The sequence below is a fragment of the Mus musculus genome, chromosome 3 (assembly GCF_000001635.26).
Source record: "Mus musculus strain C57BL/6J chromosome 3, GRCm38.p6 C57BL/6J".
Taxonomy (NCBI): Eukaryota; Metazoa; Chordata; class Mammalia; order Rodentia; family Muridae; genus Mus; species Mus musculus.
Window position 1 is genome coordinate 86,605,822 of NC_000069.6, and position 23,272 is coordinate 86,629,093.

Consider the following 23,272-nt stretch of genomic DNA (forward strand, 5'->3'; position numbering starts at 1 on the left):
CAGAACGGAATACTGTGACTTAATTGGGGTTATCTTTTCTCTCACTAGATCTTGGCATATACAGAAGGTCTGCATGGAAAATGGCTGTTCACAGAGATAAGATCAATCTTTTCTCGCCGTTATCTTTTGCAAAATACAGCTCTGGAGATCTTTATGGCAAACAGAGGTAATACGTTACAGAAGTACATTGTTAAAGAACTAACTTACCCCGATTTGGGATGTCATTTTTGAACACACCATATTGTTTCTATTTAGATCGGATCTGTAGTTTACCCTCTGCCCTGTTGACCTCATCGCTTAGATCTTACCGACTGTCATGTGATTTTTATTCCCTTCCCCTCCAATCATTTTTAGAATAATTTGTAGGTCTTTTGTTTTCCTGACTATTTCACAAATTGGTGCAATGCTCTATAAATATGAATATTCTGTGGTTTAACTATTGAATCAGCTGTGGAGTTTCCATGTCTATAGTATTTACTTGATTACTTCTAATAAGTGGCTATATTTGGGGACAAAATACAACAAATGATTAATGTATTAACTTTGTCTTTTATCTAACCTATTGCTATTTATATTAAAAGTCAAAAAAATTACTAATTTGTCCCATTTTTAAAAGTTGAGCTAAAGTTTTGCTTGTGGATTTAAAATGTAACTGGATGAGATACATCAAGACTGCAAGGGTAGAGAAGTTGAACTTGAAGGAAAAATGTAGTTTATGAGTTGAGTCGCACAAGGGAAAATATATAAAACTTGGGGTCTTTGTTACATTTCTAATTTGTATATATGTAGGCTGATGTTTTTTTTTATTTGTTCTATAATCTCCATGTTTTAAATCTTCACATAAAAACATCTATGCATGCATTTCTCCCTGCTTATTAGCATATGTTGACAGATATTATAAGCACATTTAGGGGGCAAGCTTTTTCTTTTTTTATAAGCTCCTATACAACCCACACAACTTTTTACTAATGCAAGCATTAGTCCTCTAGATGAGTAACTGAGAGGTTAGTTTACACTTTATTTCAGTCTGCCTTGTCCAGAAGTAGTGGCGACCTTCCAGCATTGGTCACTTGCTTGTCTTCCTGCATTTTCCTTCCTTAGACTTCTGTAGACACCCTTGAGTTTGTGTGTTTTCTGTCATCTCTCCTCGTAGCTAGGTCTTCTGATAGAACCTACAGTGGTTTATTCTTTCTTTCCTCCCCAACATTGAACATAAGAGTAGGTTCTAAGGAAGCCCTAATTCAACACTACCTGTACATAGCATTACAGGATACTTTGTATCCTTGTGCTTGGCCAGTGAGCTGTTATTTGCTTAAAGACTTGGGGTTTTTGTTTGTTTATTTTGAGTTTTTAAATCATTCAGTTTCTATCGAAAAATTATATTTATAATATAATGTGACAGAAATTGCCACAGGAATGATATACTGATTGCAATAAGGTTGCATGCAGCAGCAGCTTTGCATTTTTATAACTTTCTTTGTTTATAAACTTGTTTAAAAAAATCCATTGTTTAAAAGCTACAGCAACACAGTGAATTTTTTTTCACCTTGAGTATTTTTTGACCAAGCAGAAGACTACCTTCTGGATGAGTTTGTAGCATACATGTGTTTCTGATACTGTTAATATATAAGTAAGAGTTTGAGACTAAACAAAGTAATATCTTATAAATTTTATCATTTTATGACTATCTTTTTTAAAGATAGGTAAGTATTTCATATGACTTTTCAAATTAGCATACCAAATATATTTTATTGCTAGTTGATTCTTGATGCTGTAGTCCATGTGTAATTGTCTAAATTATTAGAAAGCATTTTTAGTCTGCTTAAGAGCCATAGTGAAAACTATTATTTCTAGACACAAATGTTAGTTGACATTAATATGCAAAATAAAAACATGAAAATATTATAAAGAAAATTGACTTCTAATGGGTCATTACTTGATATAGAATAGATTATTCCTTAGCTATATTTGTAGCTTTTAATAATAGGTATGTAACTTTAAATTTTAATTTAAATTTAGTTTTATTTTAAATAGTTGTAGAAGCTCATGCAGAGATATTGGAGTTCTGAACATTGAATACGTATTTTCACACTTGTTCCTATATAATCTCAACTTCATGTTATGCAAGGAGAAAATTTTTACTTTTTCTGTAAATACGTTGAAATTCTTGTGTATGACAACATAGTCTTTGAATGAAACAAATATGACCTGTAGAAGATTATTACTACAACATTAGAATGTACTATTGATTGTATTTGAGATACTTGAACCAAGAGTAAACATTCTATTGAATTAAGAAGTCATTTTTCTGCCGGGCATTGGTGGCGCACGCCTTTAATCCCAGCACTCAGGAGGCATAGGCAGACGGATTTCTGAGTTTGAGGCCAGCTTAGTCTACAGAGTGAGTTCCAGGACAGCCAGGGCTATACAGAGAAACCCTGTCCCCTCCTCCCCCTAAAAAAAAAACAGTCATTTTTCCAAGAAGAATTTTATTATATTCTAATTTTTAAAACTTACTTGTTGTAGTTGCTGTAATGTTCAACTTCCCAGACCCTGCCACAGTAAAGAAAGTGGTGAACTATCTACCTCGTGTTGGTGTGGGAACCAGTTTTGGATTACCTCAGACCAGGTACTGTGTTAACTGAAAATACAAACAAATAAAAGAAATATTCTGATTAAAGTCTTGCTAACTAGGACGTATTCATATTTGTATTTGTTTTGAAATGGTCCCTTCTGACTTTTGTTTCTTAATAAATGATGGTTGTTAGAGTTGTGTTTTATTTTTAGTCAACTGAATCATAACATAAACAGGTGTAGTATCCCTTTAAGAACATATTTGCAAATACTATAAGAAAAAGGTTTCTATCTCTCTCCAAAAGCATTTGTGTGTACATGAACAAACACACATACACACACACACACACACATGCAGATGCACATTATCAGAAAGTTTCATTTATGCTTTGGACTTGGGGGAAAAAGGCATGTATTTCTAAGTGATACCACTATATTTTAATCAACATGGCAAAACCCAGAAAAAATAAATAATATCCAAGTATTATTCAGATGTAAAGTGAATGGAATGTTGCATACAAAGGATGTAAATTGGTACAGGCACTTTGGAGACTCTGAAAACAAAGACTTCACATCAGCAAATCCTACATGCCCTATAATCCAGCTGTGTTAGTCCTAAATACAGGTCCTACAGATACACCTGTTCATATTTACCACAAAGTGTGCATAGCAGTGTTCATATGAGTACTGTCTATATAATAGGCTCAAACTGAAAGCAAGCTCATTAGCATCAGGAAAATCAGTAATGTGCTTTGTTCATACAGAGGAATCTATTACAGTGAATGAGCGAACGTTTGTCACATTCAGCAACAATAATGAATTTAATGATGGAAGCAGTGACAGTCCCTTCTGTGTAAGTAATATTCTGAGCCAGTAAGCCTGACTCCAGGGCCCAAGGTTACTGCCAGGACATAACTCATTTTTGGAGAGTGGTAGTTCACAGTACATATGAAGAAGGCCTATGGCATGGTGCTTGTATTTCTTGCCTGAGATGATGGCTGTCCAGTATGAGTACCTTAAGTACTCTCATCAAGAACATACTTTTGTGCATAGTGCACTAAGTGCTTTGAAGGTTCCTCCTTAGCTCTACTATAGAACTAATGACTCTTTTATCACATCTGAGTTTTTTAAAATTGTCCTTAACCCTTTCCACAGCATACTTGGTATAACCCATAATTTTGGGTTGAATTTTTTTATTTATTAGCCCTTCAGTGTTTTTATCAGGCCACTGATATTCATTCTTAAAACAATGTAAGCCCAAAATTAGAATGAAAATGAAAGCAAGGTCCAAAGCAGAAATAAGTAATATAGAGACCTTAAAATTCTTAGAAACTGTTAGTGAAGCTAAGAGCTGACTCTTTTGAAAAACTTAAAACAAACAAACACATAGATCTCCCTAGCTAGACAAAGGAAAAAGGACATTTAAGCAATCTGTGACATAGAATAGATTTTCTCATATATCTTGTTGGGTTTCTCCCATCAGTGTTTTCTAGTTTTTAGTACACAGAATGTCTCATGGTATAGAACTTGGGAGAGTGGAGGAGTCTTTTTACTGAGGGCTGGTAAGCTAGCTATATTGTACAAGAGGATTTGTCGTCTCCTCTCTGTAGTAAGCCTCAGTTTCTCAGCAGTCTCTTTATCTGCTATTTCATCAGTACAGAACATGGGAATAGCAAACACACCAAGAGAAAGTGATGCAGAAGCCACAGAACTTCTGTGATCTACCCTTGATAGAAACACTGTCATCTCTGCTCCACCATATTCACCTCGAGTGAGTCACTAAGGAAGGCTCAGCTCCCAGGAAAAAGACTAAGTACAAGTTCTTATGGACTTATTTTTTAAGTGCCTCCATTTATTACGTTTATATGAAAATAGCAAATCCCTTATGGATTAGATAGTTGTTTTACACTATCAGAATTGATTTAGACTATATGATATCATTTCATGAATAATTTCATGGTTAGGATATGACTCACTGGTAGATAACTTGCATAGCATAAGAATGACATTGGGTTCAATCCTTAGCGTGCTCACACACACACACACATACAAACTCTGCACACGCCTTTTTATCTCCTCTAGGTGTATACCTGGGACTCTGGTGTTTTATCACAGTCAGTGAAAGATAAAAGTCTTAATTCATTCATTAATTTCCTAAATAAATTTTCAGCCCTTAAATTATGTCAGAAATACTCAGCAGTATACAACATAGACACCCCATTGTCCATAGATGCAACAACAAATATGTGTGCTAAGTAGCTGTAGAGATGGGTTTCTTTGGATAAGCAGATTAAATATATTCCAACGTGACTGTTATGTTTTATCTCAAAAAATAGAACCAGTCCAGCATTGAAGGAGGAGACAGTTTTACAGAAGCCTAGAAACAAGGCAGAGCTTTTATTGTTCTGGAAAAATATTAAAGGGCAACTAACAGTGGGACCCTGTGACTTAGGAAGAGAGTGTGCAGTAGGAGTAAGAGGCTGATGTAAAAGTCCAATTACTAACAGAATGCAGTGGTAATGTTAGTGGGAAGAGGCATCCTGATTTGAGAGTTACAAATATAACTTGTAAGATTTGGAGGCTGATATGAGAAGGTAGATGTTCAGTATGTCTTCTCAAGTCTCAGCGTGAGCTCCTGAAGTCAACAGCACTAGAGAAGCAATGGTTGTGGAGGGCTCGCTATGCTTTTGTCTTCATGGTTGACATTATAGGGAGGAAGCAGAGAGAAAATAAGCTTGGTATTAGTTATACTGAAAATGAAAACCAAAAGAAATGCTCAGTTGTAAATGCTAATAGGAAATTAGATTCCAGAACATAATAAAACAATATGTAGAAACCTGGGGACTAGGTTTCCTGTGCATGAGATTAGGAGCCATAATAGGGAGTGATACACACATATATATGTATATATACACAAATATATATTATATATACACAAATATGTATATTTGTGTATATATTTATATATACAATATATATTATATTTATATGTATACATATATTTGTAATACACACACACATACACACACACACACACACACACACACACACACACATACACATATATATATATATATATATATCACAAATGTTAACTAGAAAGCAAGTGGGAAGGAAGGAAGGACAGAGGGAGGGAGGGAAAAACAGAACCCCTCCTCCTCATGGAATAAACCATATAAAGTACAGATCCAGGGGAATGTGACATGAAGGGTTGGCAGTGTTTCCATACAATTAGATCAGATAGGAAGTCAATAAGACAGACAAAGCAGTGCCTGTTGCATCTCACAGCAGCTATTTAGGGCTGCAGTGGTTTAATATGAATTTACCCCCTCAGTATCAACAAGCTCTACTTGGTTAATGGGGCAAAAATTCTGTTCTTTATGAAATTTTCAGTTTAGATATGATAACACTGCACTTGAGGACATTAGACAAAAACATGTGACTTATCAGCCAGTAAGATGTAAGATGGTAGAGACATTTGTGCCAAATACATAACCTACCTCTGATGGCACATAGCAAGGTCTGATCACTTTCCCTGCTGTGGGTTTTTATGTTTTGCTTTGTTTTGTTTTTATTTAGAATACCCGACTTTGCAGGAATATGGTCCATACATTCACAACACTAGTTTTAAGACTTAATATCATGTTATTCCACAAGCCTAAAGGTGTCAATCAAGATTCATTTGAGTTTTCCCATTCACAGGAAGTTTTTTCTTGTCTCAGCACTTGAATTTTTTACCCTTTACTGGAAAATTGGCCAGGAAAACACACCTTATATCACAGGTGCCATAGTTACTTTTCTGTTGCCATGGCAAAGTACCATGACCAAGGTAACATAAAGAAAGCATTTAAATTGGGCCCTCGTTCTGGAAGGCTAGAGTACATGGCCATCATGGTAGGAAGTGTCAGGCAGTCAGGCGTGACGCTGCAGTAGTAGAGGAGAACCTATATCCTTATCCACAGTAAGAAGAAGAGAAAGACCTAATAGTAAAAGGTATGGGCTTTTTTTAAAATACATTTTTATTAGATATTTTCTTCATTTACATTTCAAATGCTATCCCCAAAGTCCCCTATACCCCCACCCCTGCTCCCCAACCCACCCACTCCTGCTTCCTGGCCCTGGCATTACCCTCTCCTGGGGCATATGATTTTCACAAGACCAAGGGCCTCTCCTCCCACTGATGGCCGACCAGGCCATCTTCTGCTACATATGCAGCTAGAAGGCATGAGCTTTTGACAAAGTCCACCAGCAGCGGCACACCTTCTTTAAAAAGGCCACACCTCCTAACCCCTGTTCCAACTGCTGAGGACCAAGTATTCACATATATGGCCTGTGGGGGCCATTCTCATTCAAACCACCACAACAGGTTCTAGCAGCTACCTTACAGTGAGGCACTAAAGGACATGCAGGGGAGAGAGAATGCCTTGCTTACGTACCTCATGTTGCAGCCTTCAGAGAGCCCCTGGTTTGGTGCTTTGTTCTTTTTGTGGGGCAGCCATGCTTTGCCATCAGTTGGTGTTTTTGCCACCTCCTGTGCCTAGCAACTCCTCTTCTTATAGGACTGAGGAGGGTAGTGATTTGAGACCTTCTACAACAAAGCTGCCACAAATTAAAACATGTGGGATGTGAAATTTTAGTACTTTAGCCATTGTTATCTGAAACGTTAAAATCTCTCACCTCAGTCTCCTAAGCTTTCTTTAGAAAACTGAAGAGTGACCTAAATTCAAATGCAGTGGAATAAGGGGAATAATAAAGATTATAGCAGAAGTATGTGGAACAAACATAGTAAAACACCTCATGATGAGAAAACAGACAATTGTGGGTCAGTAATTCTTGTGGACACATACAGAAAATCCTTAACAAAATTTACCAAACCAGATTCAGTAGGATGGATAAATCATTTTCAAATAGCTAGAAATGCAGATAGGTTTAAGTCTAGAAATAAATATATGTATATATTGCTTAATAAATAAAATTACCAAAACCTCAAAGAAAAACGTGACAAAATCCTGCATATATTTGTAAACTCTGGACTGACTAGCAATAAAAAAGTATTTCAACAAGTTGATAAAATCTCTCAAAAGAACAAACAAATCACCAACACAGCAAACAGAGACTATGTTAGCAAGTGGCCACACCACAGCAGGATTCTCAGCAGTGGACACTGAAACCAGGAGAGGCATTTCCACTTGAATAAGAACACATACAGCTCATAGTGGGTATTGGCAAGGATGGGTGGGCCATTCCTGTGTTTCTTATTAGAATATTTAGCAGTCCCACTACTTTGGAAAAGAGTTTCATAGTTAGGTAAGCAGTTTCAAAGAAACTCAGTCTGCAATTCAGGTACTCAACCTCTAAGAATCTCTCCAAAGGAAATGAAAAACATGCTCATTCCGTGATGTATATGTGAATGTCCACAGTAGCAACAATCACAACAGCATAAAACTATAGAAGCAGTTGAAGTGCGCCTGAATTATATAAAATATAGTTTCTGTATTCATACAATAGAATACTACAAAGCAATAAGAAAAATGACTAATTAGATAATCATTTTGTTAGGCTTCAAAAAAAAAATTACTGAGTGAGAAGACTGATAGATGACCATAGTGCCATGTGTGATTATAGGAAATGGCCAGACAAGGCAGAGCTATAGGAAGTAGCCTGCTCTTTGCTTCGAAGTGGAACTCGGAAAGGGAATTAACTGTAAATGCAGAGAAGGTAGTTTTGTTGTAAAGAAAGTGCTAAATAGTGAATTGTGCTAATAATAAAAACAAAACAAAACAAAACAAACAAACAAACAAACAAAAAAAACCCCTAAGGTTTTCTAAAGTCTTTGAGTTTTATACTCTTAGAATGAATAATTGTAAGTTTTGAGCTATGCCTCAGTAAATCTTTTCAGTAAGTAATTGCTTGGCTCTTGGTGATAGGAAGAACCGTGATACTACTGACCTCTGAGACCTGGCATCAGATGTTTTCATTGATCCTGCACATCCACCTCTCCATTCCACTCCTGGTTCCCACTACTTCTCTGCTAGCCAATTGTATCCAAGTGTTTACATTTCTCTAACTGTGTCTTCTAAGGAACGACATTTAAAAGAAAAAAAAAATCTCAATAATTCCTGTCTTCCTTCTATCATACAAATTACTTAGATTTCTCTTTACCCTTGTTACAGGATCTGAGAAAATACAATATTTTAAATTATTATGTATATGTTTAATCTTTAAGGGATGTTTTATAAAGCTGATAGATACATGAATACAATTTTATGCAACCTATACAGTCATTGATCATACTGTTTCAATCAACCTGTATGCAACCCAAATATTACAGTGACATTATGACTCCTTACCTGAATGAGCAGAAAATAAATAGTATACTTATTGCTAGTACAAATCAGTTGATATTTTTCAGTTGTAGATTGAAACATTACTAATATTCATTGATCTGACATGGATACTAATTTTCAGAGTTATAGGTTTTATTAAGAATACTGAGTGAGTACAGACAATTCATGATTTATTATTATGATATAATTAATATTAAGTTACTTTTATCTCAAATTTTCTTCTTTGCAGGCGTATTTCATTAGCCACTCCACGTCAGCTATTCAAAGCTTCAAATATGACTCAGCGGTGGCAGCACAGAGAGATTTCAAACTTCGAGTACTTGATGTTTCTCAACACAATAGCAGGTAAATTAAATGCACATCTTGAGTTATTTTAGGGAACAAATGTCCACTGTGATATGCTTAGATTATTTTTAGTATTGGGATAAGCAGATCATTTGTATTGCTGTTTGAATCTCTTAAGAAAGTAGATTCCTACTAAAATTTGCAACTTCACATATGAACAGGGGGCTACTTAAGAATTAAAAATTTCCAAAAAAAAGAGTCCACAATCATATAATATAAAATAGGACTACTGTGAAATAGTAGAAATGAAGAACAGTATAAAATTCAGACCTATTATGTTAGAAATGTTATATGATGAGACAGTAGGTATGGTAGCTAAAGGAATGTTGATATTAAGACCCAAATGTGAAAATGTAAGAATTAGATAGCCCTTACAAGAGTATAGTCATGCAATATGGAAAGTCATTCGGTGGAACTGATACTTTGAAGAATAAAGCACGTCCATACTGTGCACCTCAAATAAGCAAACAGGAAATCTACTAGAGTGACATTTGTATGTCATTTCAACAAACTGACATGGTATTTATTGAGGCACAAAAGATAAACAAAAAGAAAAAGGTCTTTTTTTATACTTCCAGAGAAGTCACTCTACTTAACAATATCAGTGCAAGTTGAATGCCCTGATTAGGACAGGAATGATTGCAGGTTTGGAATGTATGCATGGGTTGTGAGGTAAGCTCCCTGAATTCAACCACTCAAATCCAGAGTGCTCAGAAGAGTGGAACTTGGTGCCTGAATGTTTTGTGTTTCAGATTTGTGAATTAGAGATGCTTAAACTATGATTATAGAGCAAAAGAATATAGATTTCAAGCATGTGTAGTAAGAGAATTAAAAAAGGCAAAGAAGAAACACAGCTTTCATTGGACATGTAAAGATGTTATTGTGACAGAGAGGTTGGGAGGTCAGAGATTAGACTGTGTAAAGCAAGCACACAAATGGGAAATACAAAGTATAGTGTTTGGAGAAAAGTCAGTAGTATAATTGTGTTCTCAAAACTATATGTGAACATAATGCAGATTATTTCTAAATATAAGAAAAGTTAATTTAGCATGAGGATAATGTGGTAGATTATCTTCAGTCTGACTTAGCAGGCAGTTCATTGGGAAGGTTTGGAAAGGTTTTAAGAATATATGTTATTAGAGCTATAAAAAATTATCATGGAACTTTTAGGTAAGTTGGTAAACTGGGGTAGAGACACTATGCAGAGTGCAAAATTAGGGAGCAATTACCTGTAAATGTAATGAAGACCTTCACTAGAGAAATGACAAAAGCTTTCACTCTGGGAGATTATAAGCAACAGCCATGTGACATACAACTGACTAGAGGTAATAAGTTAATGAGATGAGACTGTCAGAGTAGACTTACTGGCTTCTAATTCTCATTATTGGGAGACTAATGCCATTAACAGGAATCTAGTGAAGGGTGGTGATCTTCCGGCCCTGGCAAGACATCTATGTGAAATATCTGAAAGAGCATTTGACAGAAGCCATAGAATATTCCAAATCTAGAAGCAGAGCTTTGGGTTTTGTTGGTAGAGAGGAAATTGCTAAGTAAGAGATGAGATAAGCAGGGCAGCTGGTAAGAAAGTAGTAAGGTAAGAGTGTGGATCAGGTATGTGAGAGGAAGGAAAGAAAGAGAACCGAGAAGGTAATCTTGGCATTAACAGATAGGAGAATAAAATGAATTGGATGTCTTGAGAGCCCAATGTTCTGCAAAGTAAGGGAGACTTAATGATTATAAGCTGGGTAGTCGTGGCACACCTCTAATCCCAGCACTCTGTGGACAGGGCCTCTAAGATTGAGGCCACCCTGCTCTACAGAGCAAGTTCCAGAACAGCCAGGGGTACGCAGAGAAACTATCATAGGGATATAGGAGGGAGGATGAAAATATGGTGCTTGGGGACTTTGTGTTACTTGATGGGGACTCAATTTCAAAGCAAGCATAAATGATTGATTATATAGGTGGAGTCAGGTGTGAAGTTTATCTATAGAATAGTTTTCTAAACTGATAGGAGAGGGAAGGTGGGTTAAGGCAGCAGGGAGACACTGAAAAGTGGAAAAAGGAAGTATGAGTCAGGTTATGATGGAAAGGAATTCAAGGCCTTGGGGGAAGGAATTGCTGTTAGTGAAGAGAAGTTTCTGCTTGAGAAGTGGAGAAAACAGAGTATTGTGAAAAATGGGAAGTTGAAGGGCTCACATTCATGTTTTGTCAGTTACAGGGAAGCCATCTTGTAATTAAGAACAAGGCTTGAGTAAAGTGTGAAGTATGTTGACATTAATAGTAATCATATAACTATTAACAAGAATTTTTAAACACTATGGGATGGGAAGATTTGCACATTTAATGGGCATTTTTTGTATGTAGTAAGTCAGTTAACTAAATGCAGGTGAATGCCTAGTAACAGTTATGAAAAAGTAACTCTCAATGAAGGAAGGGGCCCCTATTCTCACACAGCTTCTGACTTCCTATAGTCTCGTTTAAATAAATCCTTTTATATAAAGAAATTCTTCAAAAGTAGAATTAATATTTTGTTTAGAATGTACTCCAGCATGTGGGTTAGATATCATTAATATTTCTTTTATAGCTACCTGTGCCACATGTAGCTTCATATACTCTCATGATACATACAGTCAGTAGGTATTTAGTAGCTTTGTGTTCAGTTTAATATAATTAAAGTCTAATCACTGAGCAGTTCACACTCTTATTCAGTGAGTTTTTAATTATTGGGATTATTAATCCAGATAGGACATTATGAAGGAGTTACTCCTGCCTACTAATATCTAAATTGTATCAAGGAAGTAGAAACTGAAGGAGAGAGAAAAGGACTTCTATAAATTAAGACTGTAACAGTGTGATGACATAGTATCCTCTGAATTAAAAGTGTTCCTCTTGTTAAAATTTTGAAAGATGAGGCTGGACAGAGGCTCAGCAGGTATGAACCTGTACTGTGTTTGCAGAACCCACATCAGGTGTCTACAACCCACTTGTAACTCCAGGTCTAGGTGATACAGTGGCTTCCTCTGGCCTCCGAGGGCCCCTGCACACACGGTACTCCTACAAGTTTTTGAGACTTCACAGATCATTAAGTTGTCCTAATAAGCCTCATGCCCAAGAAGATAGAGAATCCTAGTTAACCCATCAGGTTGGATGCCAATAGTGTGTATAGAGAATTACTTCACCATTCAGCTGTGTGTTATGCTATCAGAATATCTTTAAGAGAGAAAATTAAAATAAGCACTATTAATCAGTATTAATGGCCTCTTCCCCCTTGTACTTCAGCTATAAGATCTGTTCAATATAAGTTCAAAAAATAGGCTATAGATTGATAAACAGTAGATCCAGGATACACATGCTTGCATCTTGACGGCAGAATCAGTTACCCCATGCACTCTGCCACTTTTCTATAATGGCGACTCCCAGAAAACTGGTATGTAATGCACAAAGGCTACCTCATCCTTAGCATGCATATCTGCAGTGAGTCTCAGTGTGCCCGTAAATACATCATTGGTTTCCAGGTGAGTGTTGAAGCGCATTCGGGTGGGCAGAGCGAGAGTGATGGTGCTGTGTATCATTTCCAGAGCATCAGTCAGGAAGGTGCTGCAGGATCTCATGGTTGCTTAGTACTGGATTCTCACGTTACACAAATGGACTGTTACTCACCTTGCTTGGCTGGCTGACTGCCTGGTTGGTTAACTGAAAATTGGTGAATATTTGGTTAGTTGGTTGATAACTAACTGGCAACAGAGAAAATGATTGTCATTTTGAACTTTTCTATCAGAATCAATTCCTTTTTAGCCTTAATAAACATGCTTTTGTGGCTGTGAGTGTACTCAGTGGTAGAGCATGTACTTAGCATGCTAAGTGTCATAGATTCAATTCCCAGCTTCTCCCTCGATGCACAAAGGGCATTTGATTTGGAATTGGCTTTCAGATAACAAAGTCTAGTTAGTTTGACAGAACATAAGCTTTAAAACCACACATGTGCCGGGCGTGGTGGCACACGCCTTTAATCCCAACACTCGGGAGGTAGAGGCAGGCGGATTTCTGAGTTCGAGGCCAGCCTGGTCTACAGAGTGAGTTCCAGGACAGTCAGGGCTACACAGAGAAACTCTGTCTCGAAACCCCCCCCCCCAAAAAAAACAAAACAAAACAAAACAAAAAAACCACACACACGTAAATTGAGTACATTTTCAGCGTTACTAATCATGTGATTTGGGGAAAGCACTGAACCTTTGAGCCTACATATTTTCATCAAAAACGTGTATAATACTAATGATATCAGTTTCTCTTTGTGATTTCAAAGGCCAAATGAGGTAACAAACATTAAAGCTAATGACACCCAAATTATTAGTTTTTCTTTTTACTTTTAATAATCTTTCATGTTTTACAGTAAATTAAAAGTGGTATTTTTTTCCTTACCAGGGCGGAGTTATAATGACCTAAATCAGTATCCTGTGTTTCCCTGGGTCATCACTAATTATGAGTCAGAAGAATTAGATCTTACCTTGCCAAGCAATTTCAGAGATTTGTCCAAGGTAATATTTTTAGTAATTATCTGAAAAATGTTTATCTTTCATTAAAACAATTAATTTGATTTGTTTCACACAAGTTTTAAAATTTTTTAATGCCATTTTACCTGTAATATATTTTTTACCTTTTAAATATATTTTGATATTTAGCATAAAATTTAAAAATACTTTTATAATAAATTAGGTAACAAGTTAAACAATTGGTGTACTCCTTTTTCATATGCATTCAAGGAAACATTGTCTTTCATTAAAATCTCCTAATTTCATTTGTATCTAACAAAGCAACTAAGGAAAGGCATGAGCAGAACTCTCCTACCCAACCCAGAGACCTCCTGCTTCAGCTTGCTGGGCTTGTGTGTTTCCTCTTGTCCTCCGGTAACTCCTCAACCAGGAGCATGTGGATCCTCCTTTTGTATTTTTTTCTGGCTGGCTTGGAATTCATTATGTCAATCGGATCAGTCTCACCCTCCAGTTGTGCTCCCACAGCCTCTAGAATGCTGGGATCACAACCCATCTGGGTGGATCCTCTGAAAACCTGATTTTTATGTGTTTCCTATCCATAGCCAGTCTTAGTTTATCACCAGCTGCAGGAAATCTTGCTGACTTCAGAGCTTAGCTTCTCTGCCATATTTCACATCTGGAGTGAAGTCATTGTCTCGGTCCCTTTCCTGAGGGGTTCCTTCATTCTCTCACAGTGCTTTCATATCTTCCACTGGACATTTTCTTGTTTTCCCACTGCTCAATAAATGTGTGAAAACTTTTCAGAATGTCAGATATCTTGCTCCTTGCCCTCCCTTTCTTCACAGAAATGGTTTCCTGGGAAAAGTTTGCTCACCTATCCAGTTTGCTTCCTAGTGTCAGGACAAGATATTCTGTTTATCCGTCCTAGGCATGGTGAACATCAGGAATGTTGGAGAGTAATTCCTAGTATATTCACAGGCAGTGTCATCAGTGCAGAAGTTGACATTTTCCTACTGATAAACAGTAGCATTTGAGATATGATCTTTGTTCTATCTAGCAATTTTTCCTCAGCTTTTGTAACCATCTTTGTTCAAATTCTAGTTGTCACATACCTTCTATATACCACTTGTATTTTTGCTCTTGTTTTTCCCTTTTTCTAGAAATGTGAATTCCCATAGACTCCCTGCATTTCATAATTTGTTATAATCTTAAGTTTTTTCCTTGGCTCAGAATATAGTCCAGTGGTAGAGTAACTTGTTTGTTTGATCCTAGTAGCACAGAAGCAGTAAAGCTTTCCTTTCTGTTTTCTCTAGTATGAAAATGATTACTAAACCTAACAAGATGGGAAAGCCTACTTACAGATGCCAGTTTATTTTTACTGTGCTATGTAGTGAATGAAATGAGTTTGATCTGTGTGATGAACTGTTTGGTAGGCTAGTACAATGGACTCCCTCCATAATCCTATGCCTTTTATTTTGCTTTCTCTGTATTAAATATGCTTTTGTTTTAGATATTCATTGAAATACAATCAGAAGAATGCTGTCAGACATTATTTTCAATCAGAAATTTCTGACAGAATTCTTTATTCATATTAAATTTTTCTTATAAGTTATTACTATTTCTTTTTTGTTGTTGTTGTTGTGAACCCAGCTGTTAATGGCTGAGTCATCTCTTTAGCCCTATTATTGCCATTTCTAAGGAATGTATCATCTAATTTTTCTTCCATGTGTAAAATATTACTTTAGCTAATATTATCATGATTTTCATTTCCATATATGTAAGGTTGTTTCTATGTCCCACTGGATGATCAACAACAATTCTAATCTTCAGATTTTTGTTATATTGAAGTGCAAAGGAGGCCAGCTAAATCAAAACAGAAAGTTACTTTCATTAGTCTCCAGCCATATATGAACATAGCCACAAAAACATGGACATAACAGAAGCAAAGGTATAAAAAACATCTCACATGGTCAGGGAAGAAGGACTAGTAAGGAAAGTGCTTGCTATGCAAACATGAGGATCTAAATCCAGACTTACTAGGTATGGTGGTATGTATAACCCTGGAAGCTCAGGGCTGGGGTGTACAGACAACAGACCCCAGGGCTTGCTGGACAGCTAGTCTGCTCAAATGTGAGCTCTAGACTCAGTGAGACCCTGAACAAAAATAGGAAGTAGAAAAACATTTGAGAAAACCATCTTGATGCTAATTTAATCTCTGGTCCCCAAACAGTCAAGGACAGTCACATCTGCATGTGTTCACACACACAAGCATGCATTGACACACACACATGCACACACAAACACATAATTTAGTGCCTTTATTATCTTCAATTCCTTCAACTGTAATGGTATCCATTTTTTATACTTTGAGAATTTATGAGAAGATTTTACCTTTGGTTGGGAAAGGACTATGTATAAAAAGTACTTTCAGAAACTGCCGCAAGTGCTCCCTGTTCAGTAGTAAGATGCACTGTTGTTTATAGGAAGTGGGGAATTTTAGAAACAGAATTATTTTCTCTGGGGGAAGGATTGTGGGAGGGAGTGACTGGGAGGGGGGCAGTGAACAGATGTAAAGTGAATAAGTAAAATATAAAATTAAATTATCAATAAAAAACCCTACCTCCTCTCCCGAAGAGCGGCCATTCTTCAGATGCTTTGGTGTCATTCAAGCCCACGAGAATAGAATTCTACCATGCTGACGGCTCTATTCATTATTAATGAAATTGGTGATTATGAAATTAATGACATTTTTTTAAATGAAATAAGTGCATTGCATATTTGGAAATTCTACTCTTTATGTATAAATAATATTCATTTACTTAATAAAACTGCCTTATTGCTTGAAGTAGAAAGATCTCCTAAAATTTTTGTGATATGTGTCTAAATATTTGCTTATACATACATTTTCAAGAAAACATGTTGTATATAAATAAGTTCTATGTATACAAATGATGATTATGTTAGAATTATATAAAATCTGTCCCAAAGCATCCATTTAGCAGACATTACTATTTGTTTAAATAAGCTTCTGAAATCTGAGAAGAGATTCGGTACAAAGCGTAATTTAAAGCATAAGCAGATCTTATCCTATTGCTAAGTAGATAATGTAGCCTGACTAGCTTTAAGATGTATCGAATTATTTATGTCCATTTAATTTCCCCAAAGCTGATTTTCAGAGCTGCTTTGACATGAAGCTACAGTTTTATTTGATAAGCTTTCCCATGTTGCACAGGGAATTTTCTTTCTGATGCTGCATTCCTATAATCAACACCCTTTCTTCTGAATTCTGTTTGTGATCAATCTTTTAGCACAGAAAAGTATGAATGGAACAGTGTAAAAAAATTATCTTCTTAGAAATGCAAACTTTAAAAACATTTTCACTATGTCTTTGCAGCGATTATAGATTAATATTGTCAAAGTGTTGAAAAGGTTAAGTCTACATCAAGTTGAAAAGGAGTTGAAAATTGCATATTTTTATATTTGGAGAGTCATTATAGTTTAATTTATAATTTCAAAGCCAAAGAAGCAGGAGCCACTGATAGAGTTCCTTCCCCTCCCACAGTTCTTTACTGCATCATCACTGCTCTGAAATTGTGACAGACCTTACCACGCATAGAGTGTGGAGTGGTTTTAATCTATTTTGTAAATAAGCATTGACTTTGTCTTCTACCTACCTCTTTGGTATAGTTAAGAATCACCATTGTCTGTTTTCCCTTTACTTGATGTGATAAGTAAGGTGGGCCTCCACTTACAAATGTCCTTTCATAGCCTGGTGGTGGTGACGCCCGCCTTTAATCCCAGCACTTGGGAGTCAGAGGAAGGCGGATTTCTGAGTTTGAGGAGAGCCTGGTCTACAGAGTGAGTTCCAGGACAGTCAGGGAAATATAGAGAAACCCTGTCTCGAAAAACCAAAACAAACAAACAAACAAAAACAAAACAAAACAACAAATGTCCTTTCTTGTCCTGTCCCATGATATTTGGGATTTGCAGTTCTGGCCTGCACAAAATGGCTAAGAGGTTCTGGAATAGGGTTGTTTTTGTTTTAGTTGTGATGGTTGTTTTGTAGATTTTTACCTGTGATTTCTGTTTGTTTGTTTGTTTTTCTATGATACTTTGGATAATATAAAGCAGTTTTTTTAAGAAAGGAACATCACATTTTGATACAATCATTTTTCTTTGATCTGTATGATTTTGGGATATGTAATATGTATTCTTACTGTGACCTGAGTGTATGCTCCAAAAACTTGTCTTTAGATCGCAGCACTACAGATAGCCATTCACTAGAAGTTAAAACGTAATGAAAACTCATTCATATTGGCTATTGAATGAGTTTCTGGTGTTTCTTGAGTGCTTCTGATTTGCTAGACATTTGTCTAAGCATTTCACACGTATTAACTAGTTTAACCCTCAGTCAGATCTTTAAATTTAGGTAACACAATTGCTGCCTTACGAAGGAGAAACGGAGGCGCTGTGAGGATGAGAAAGCTCCATCCATAGCTTACACTGCTAGTGCACAGAACTCAAGTTGAAGAGTATGTAAATACATTTGTAGCTAGAGCTGCATGTTTATAACTGACTATATTTTAATGCAGAGGCCAGCAGAGCAATAATATAAAAGGGAAGCAGTGTGTTTCCTGTATGGCTCTCGATCTAGTTTTATTGATGGATGTGCATGTGTGTGCTGGGATGTGTTTAGGTTTGCCTTCCCTTTTGGGGTTGAATATAGAACCTCCATGCTGTGGACTCACTTCATTCTCCTCCCCTGATGAAGCTGATAGTTAATACAACCCCAGCATAATAATGCTTCGAAGGAAATGCCTTTTCTATAGAACCCTTGCTTGTCTTTGTCCCAGTATATGATAAAAAAAAATTAAAGGTTAACATAGGCTTTTTGATTAAGACATTTTACAAAAAAAAAGTAAAAACCCTGTGTGTTTGGTTAAAAGTAGAGAGTCCCTGAGAGTAGCACTTACCTGATTTTTTATGATTATTGACTCTTTGTTGAGTATCATTGTGCACCCAGCACTGTAAAATTTATGAAAACTCAGTCTTAAAGTCTAGCCATGGCTCTATATAATCACATTTGTTTCACTGCTCTCATAACCGTGCTACAGTGCTGTGCTTAACCTCTGTGAGCTGCAGCCTCCATTGCTCTTGCCCAGTCAACGTTTCTTACAAGGAAATCCTGAGCAGCCCAAAGAGGAGGGAATGACAAAGCGGCTCTGAATTTATTTACTCATTGCTGAGTAGCTGCTGATTGTATTCGGTGCATCGCATCCCCCTTCTGCTTTGGCACATCGATATGCATATTTTTATGTATGAGTTACTTCTCTCAAACGTGCACATTTACTAGACAGCGAACATCTTGACCTGGAATTGACTACCGACATTTAACTGTTGTTGATCAGACAGCACTTCTTTATCTCTTTAAGTTTTAAGTGCTGTTTCTGACGAATGCCAGTGCTTTCAGTCTGCTCTGTAGCAGATACACCAGGAATCAATATACCATCTAGTTGTCACAGAGGGGAAAGAATGCTTTCGGGTGGTGGGAATATTGCTTAAACATGGGTATAACTGCATTTACTTTGTTTTCTATTTGTTGGGATTTACAGAAAGCAAAGGAATCCAAGCTAGAGAAAAGAAGGTCTTATAACATTAGAATAGCAAATAATTGATCTTAAATTGTTTTAAAAGTATAGGGAAGGAAAATAAATGGCTGATGAGACACACTTTTTACTCCTTGCATCAAACATGGGTGCTGTAATGTACCATTTGATCTTAGAGATTAGAGCATAAATGGTTTCCCATGATGCTTGGGAGTTGTAGTCTGGCCAGCACAAAAGGGCATTGGAACGTATTTCAGAACATGTCTGCTGTTGTAGCACCTCATTTTTAAAAATGGGGTGCAGCCTGATATGGTAAACATTTATATTCGGCCTCCAGTATAAAGAGGTGACAACTAAGCAACCAGAAAGATGTAAAGAAATAGCCAGAAGCAGAGCATTAGGAAGCACAACAATAATAAGGAATGTCACAGAGTAAGTGGAACTCTTAATTTAATAGAAGAAAATGATGCAAGGAAAATGAATAGTCAGGAATGCAGCAAGGAATAAAGGAGCTCGAAGGCAGAGCACTGTCTTCTGAAGAGTACAGTAGTGTGATGTGGGAGGTACAGGTAGGGCCGAGGTGGGGAAACTGAACTGGCAGGTATGTGCCAGTTTGCTCTGTTAGCAAATTACTTAATTTGGGCATTCGTTGTAGTAAACTTTTTATATATCCCTAAAAATGTTTTATTGGTATATTAGTCTATTTTAATTATTTCAGTTATTACTTCTTCAGTTTTGCATATTAGTTTAAACTGTAGTTATACAACTCTTTCCTCAGAACTTAATGCCAAGTAAATCAAAGTACAAATAGGTGTGTGTGTGTGTTTCTGTAGAGTAATTAAACAGAATTCTTACTAGAAGTTTCTTTCTGGAAAAGTTTTAAATGACTCTAACAGAGGTCAGCCCAACACTTAATTTAAGCAGCTTCTGATGACATTGTTTCTTAACATTAGTCAGAAAACGATAAACTGGAGTAACTGAAATGGATTTTGGTTAATATTACTGTCAGGGCGATGGCTAATCCTGACGTACACCAGGCATGCACTGCCAGTCAGTAATCTTTCTCAGGGGTTAGGTATTCCTTCCTGATCATGCTACACTGCTCCGTGTGGAGTGACAATTTATGGTAATTTATAACCGAATTGTTATATTTACATACCATTAATGGTTTTATCCTCCAGGGTTTTCTACTTGTCTGCTTTAGTTTTCAGTCACAAACTTTTGAAGATTCACAATAGGGGACAACTGTTGTTTATGTACGTACAACTTGTTTTCCAAACACCTGAGAAATGTTTCAACTTTTTTTTTTTTTTTTAATACTGTGCCATCCTCCTGGTTTCAGGCTGGACTATTTTTGTAGTTTTATAAATATTAAACTCAAGAACTTTTTAATTGGCCTACATTTGTACTTTTAAAATAAACTCACATCACCATCTCATCCTTGTCTATCCTATAACATTTATTTGTTTGTTTGTTTGTTTATGTTTTTATTTTGTTTTGTTTGTTTGTTTGTTTAGGTTTTTCCCCAAGACAGGGTTTTTTGTGTAGCACTGTCTGTTCTGGAACTCAGCATGTAGAGCAGTCTGGCTTCAAACTCGGAGATCTACCTGTAACATACTGCAGTAAATGAATCTTGAGTAGTAACTTTGTAAATACAGAAAAGGTAATTAAGAGCCATTAGTAATGATCATTACTATTCAAACAATATAAAAATTCTCGTACTTAATAGTCCTTATGAACTTGTGGTATTCTCTTTTTAGAGGAAATTCTAGAGTTTGTTTTTACACCATTTTCTTTTAAGTTGCTCTAATATCAACTGACCATACAGTAGTTTAAAATTTAAAAATTTATGTCACTTAATAACCTGAAATTCTCACATAAATGTTCAAGAGGAATATGAAAGAATAATGGGAAATCATTTCTGTAGGCTTAAAGTATTGTGGTATAAACATAAAAAGAAGATAAAAATATGTCAGTGTTAAAAATAGAACATTTCATGAGTCTTACTGATGAAAAGGAAGATAAAAATCTGGCGGTTTCTCCAAGACTGCAGGCTTGGGTGGGAACTCTGGACCCATTGCAACAGGGGTTCTGTGAATTCATATAGTGTCTGTGTGTGTCTGTCTGTGTGTGTCTGTGTCTGTGTGTGTGTGTGTGTGTCTGTGTGTGTGTGTCTGTGTGTGTTTGTGTGTCTGTGTGTGTGTGTCTGTGTGTGTGTGTGTGTGTCTGTGTGTGTGTGTGTGTGTGTGTGTGTGTGTGTCTGTGTCTCTGTGTGTCTGTATATCTGTGTACGGAATCGGGGTATCAGAGAGAGGCTTCTTTAAAACGTTGGGAGCTGCTGATATGAATTATCTTTGACCCAGTGGTGTGACCTAGTGGTGATAATTGGCTTTTCTAGGAACAAATTAAAACATACATTATTCTCTTATATTGTGCTTGCTGATATTACTCTTGAGAGGGCATCCAGAATATGTTAGAGGTATAAAGTTAGGAGTTGAGGTTCCTTTTTTAACTCATGTAAGTCTAATTTTTTAACTATGTAGTCTGACCTGCAGTATAGCTTGCTAATAAGTCTGAGAACTAAGTACCTAGGACCTCCATGGTGAAAGGGGAGAACCGACCTTTGCAGGATCTCTTCTGACCTCCACATGTGTGCATGACGTGTCTATACTGCGGCATATGTGCACAGCTCTATACATAAATACATATAAATGAATTCTTAAAAAGAAAGACTGTCTTAAATAGTCTTGGCTGCTTTGTTGGAATTGGTTGACAGACATATATATTCTTCAAGATTCTGCTCCATCAAGTATATGTCTGTCCTCATGTGAGTACCATTCTGTCTTGGTTACTTTAAATGTTACAGTATGTCATGAAATCAGATTTTGTGACACTTTCAATTCTTTTCTTTTTCAAAATTAGTAATTTTGGGTTTTTGTTTTTGAGACTAAGCTTGTTGATTTATAATTTTTAAAAAGTTTGCAAAATTATTTTTTATAAGGACTACATTGAGTCTCTGTAAATCATTTTTGGCAAAAGTAATGTATCAAAAATACTGAATTTTATAATCCATGAGTGTGGTATCTTTTTTGGTTTATTTAATTAAATTTGTTACTGAAAAAAATCAGTAATTTTAACTTGTTTAAAAATTTTGAGATATGTCCATTTTTATCTTTTCATCAGATTTGGATTGAATATGTCCCCAAATAATACATTTAGGGACCCAGGTTCAGATTCTTTTAAAGATAACAGCTAAGCCTTATACTGGGTTAATGAAGTCTCCACAAATATAATAAAGCTAAGGTGCAGCCGTTAGGGTGGAACCAGCCCTTATGCTGTGATGTAGATGTGCTCCTGACAAAATGAGGACACCTGGCCCACAGAGAACTGTGACAACAGAAGCTGCGGTCAGAGTTATGCTGCTAAGGAGGGCCCTCCTCAAGAGGCCTCAGAGAGATCAGTGCTCCCTGACACTGACAACAGTCCATTTCAGATTTCTCTGTACCTAGGCAGAGGTAGGTTTCTATTGTTTGGAGCCATTCAGTTGTGGTACTTTGTTGCAGGAGTCCCAGGAAACAAATACACACACACACACTTTTAAATCACGATTTCCTAATAAGTGTATAGGTGCATATTTTGTAATATCTCACATTATGCTTATAGGAATCCTACTGCTTTTTCTGATATTTGTATGATAATGTTGTTTCAGTGACTCTTCACACTATCTTCTTTCCATCTTTAAAAACCTAATATTTGTCTTTATGTTTAACAACTCTATTTTGTATAAAGTGTTTCGTACTATATGGGTTTGTACCCAATCTTACTGTCTCTACACTTTAATTTCAGTGTTGTTAACATTTATACTTAATGCTAATTTTGTTATAGCGTTTTAAAATTATTTGTGTGTGTG

At 36.3% G+C, this 23,272-nt stretch overlaps 1 protein-coding gene across 10 annotated transcripts in view; it reads left to right on the forward strand.

The window, feature by feature from the left end:
• Positions 1–23,272, forward strand: part of Lrba (LPS-responsive beige-like anchor) — a 559,239-nt gene that overhangs the window by 382,366 nt on the left and 153,601 nt on the right. For all 10 annotated transcript variants that reach the window (XM_006502347.4, XM_006502349.4, XM_006502350.4 and 7 more), the window contains 4 exons: positions 49–166; positions 2,527–2,629; positions 9,151–9,266; positions 13,689–13,801. In XM_006502347.4, the coding sequence (XP_006502410.1) occupies positions 49–166; positions 2,527–2,629; positions 9,151–9,266; positions 13,689–13,801 (450 nt within the window). The remainder of the gene's footprint in view (positions 1–48; positions 167–2,526; positions 2,630–9,150; positions 9,267–13,688; positions 13,802–23,272) is intronic.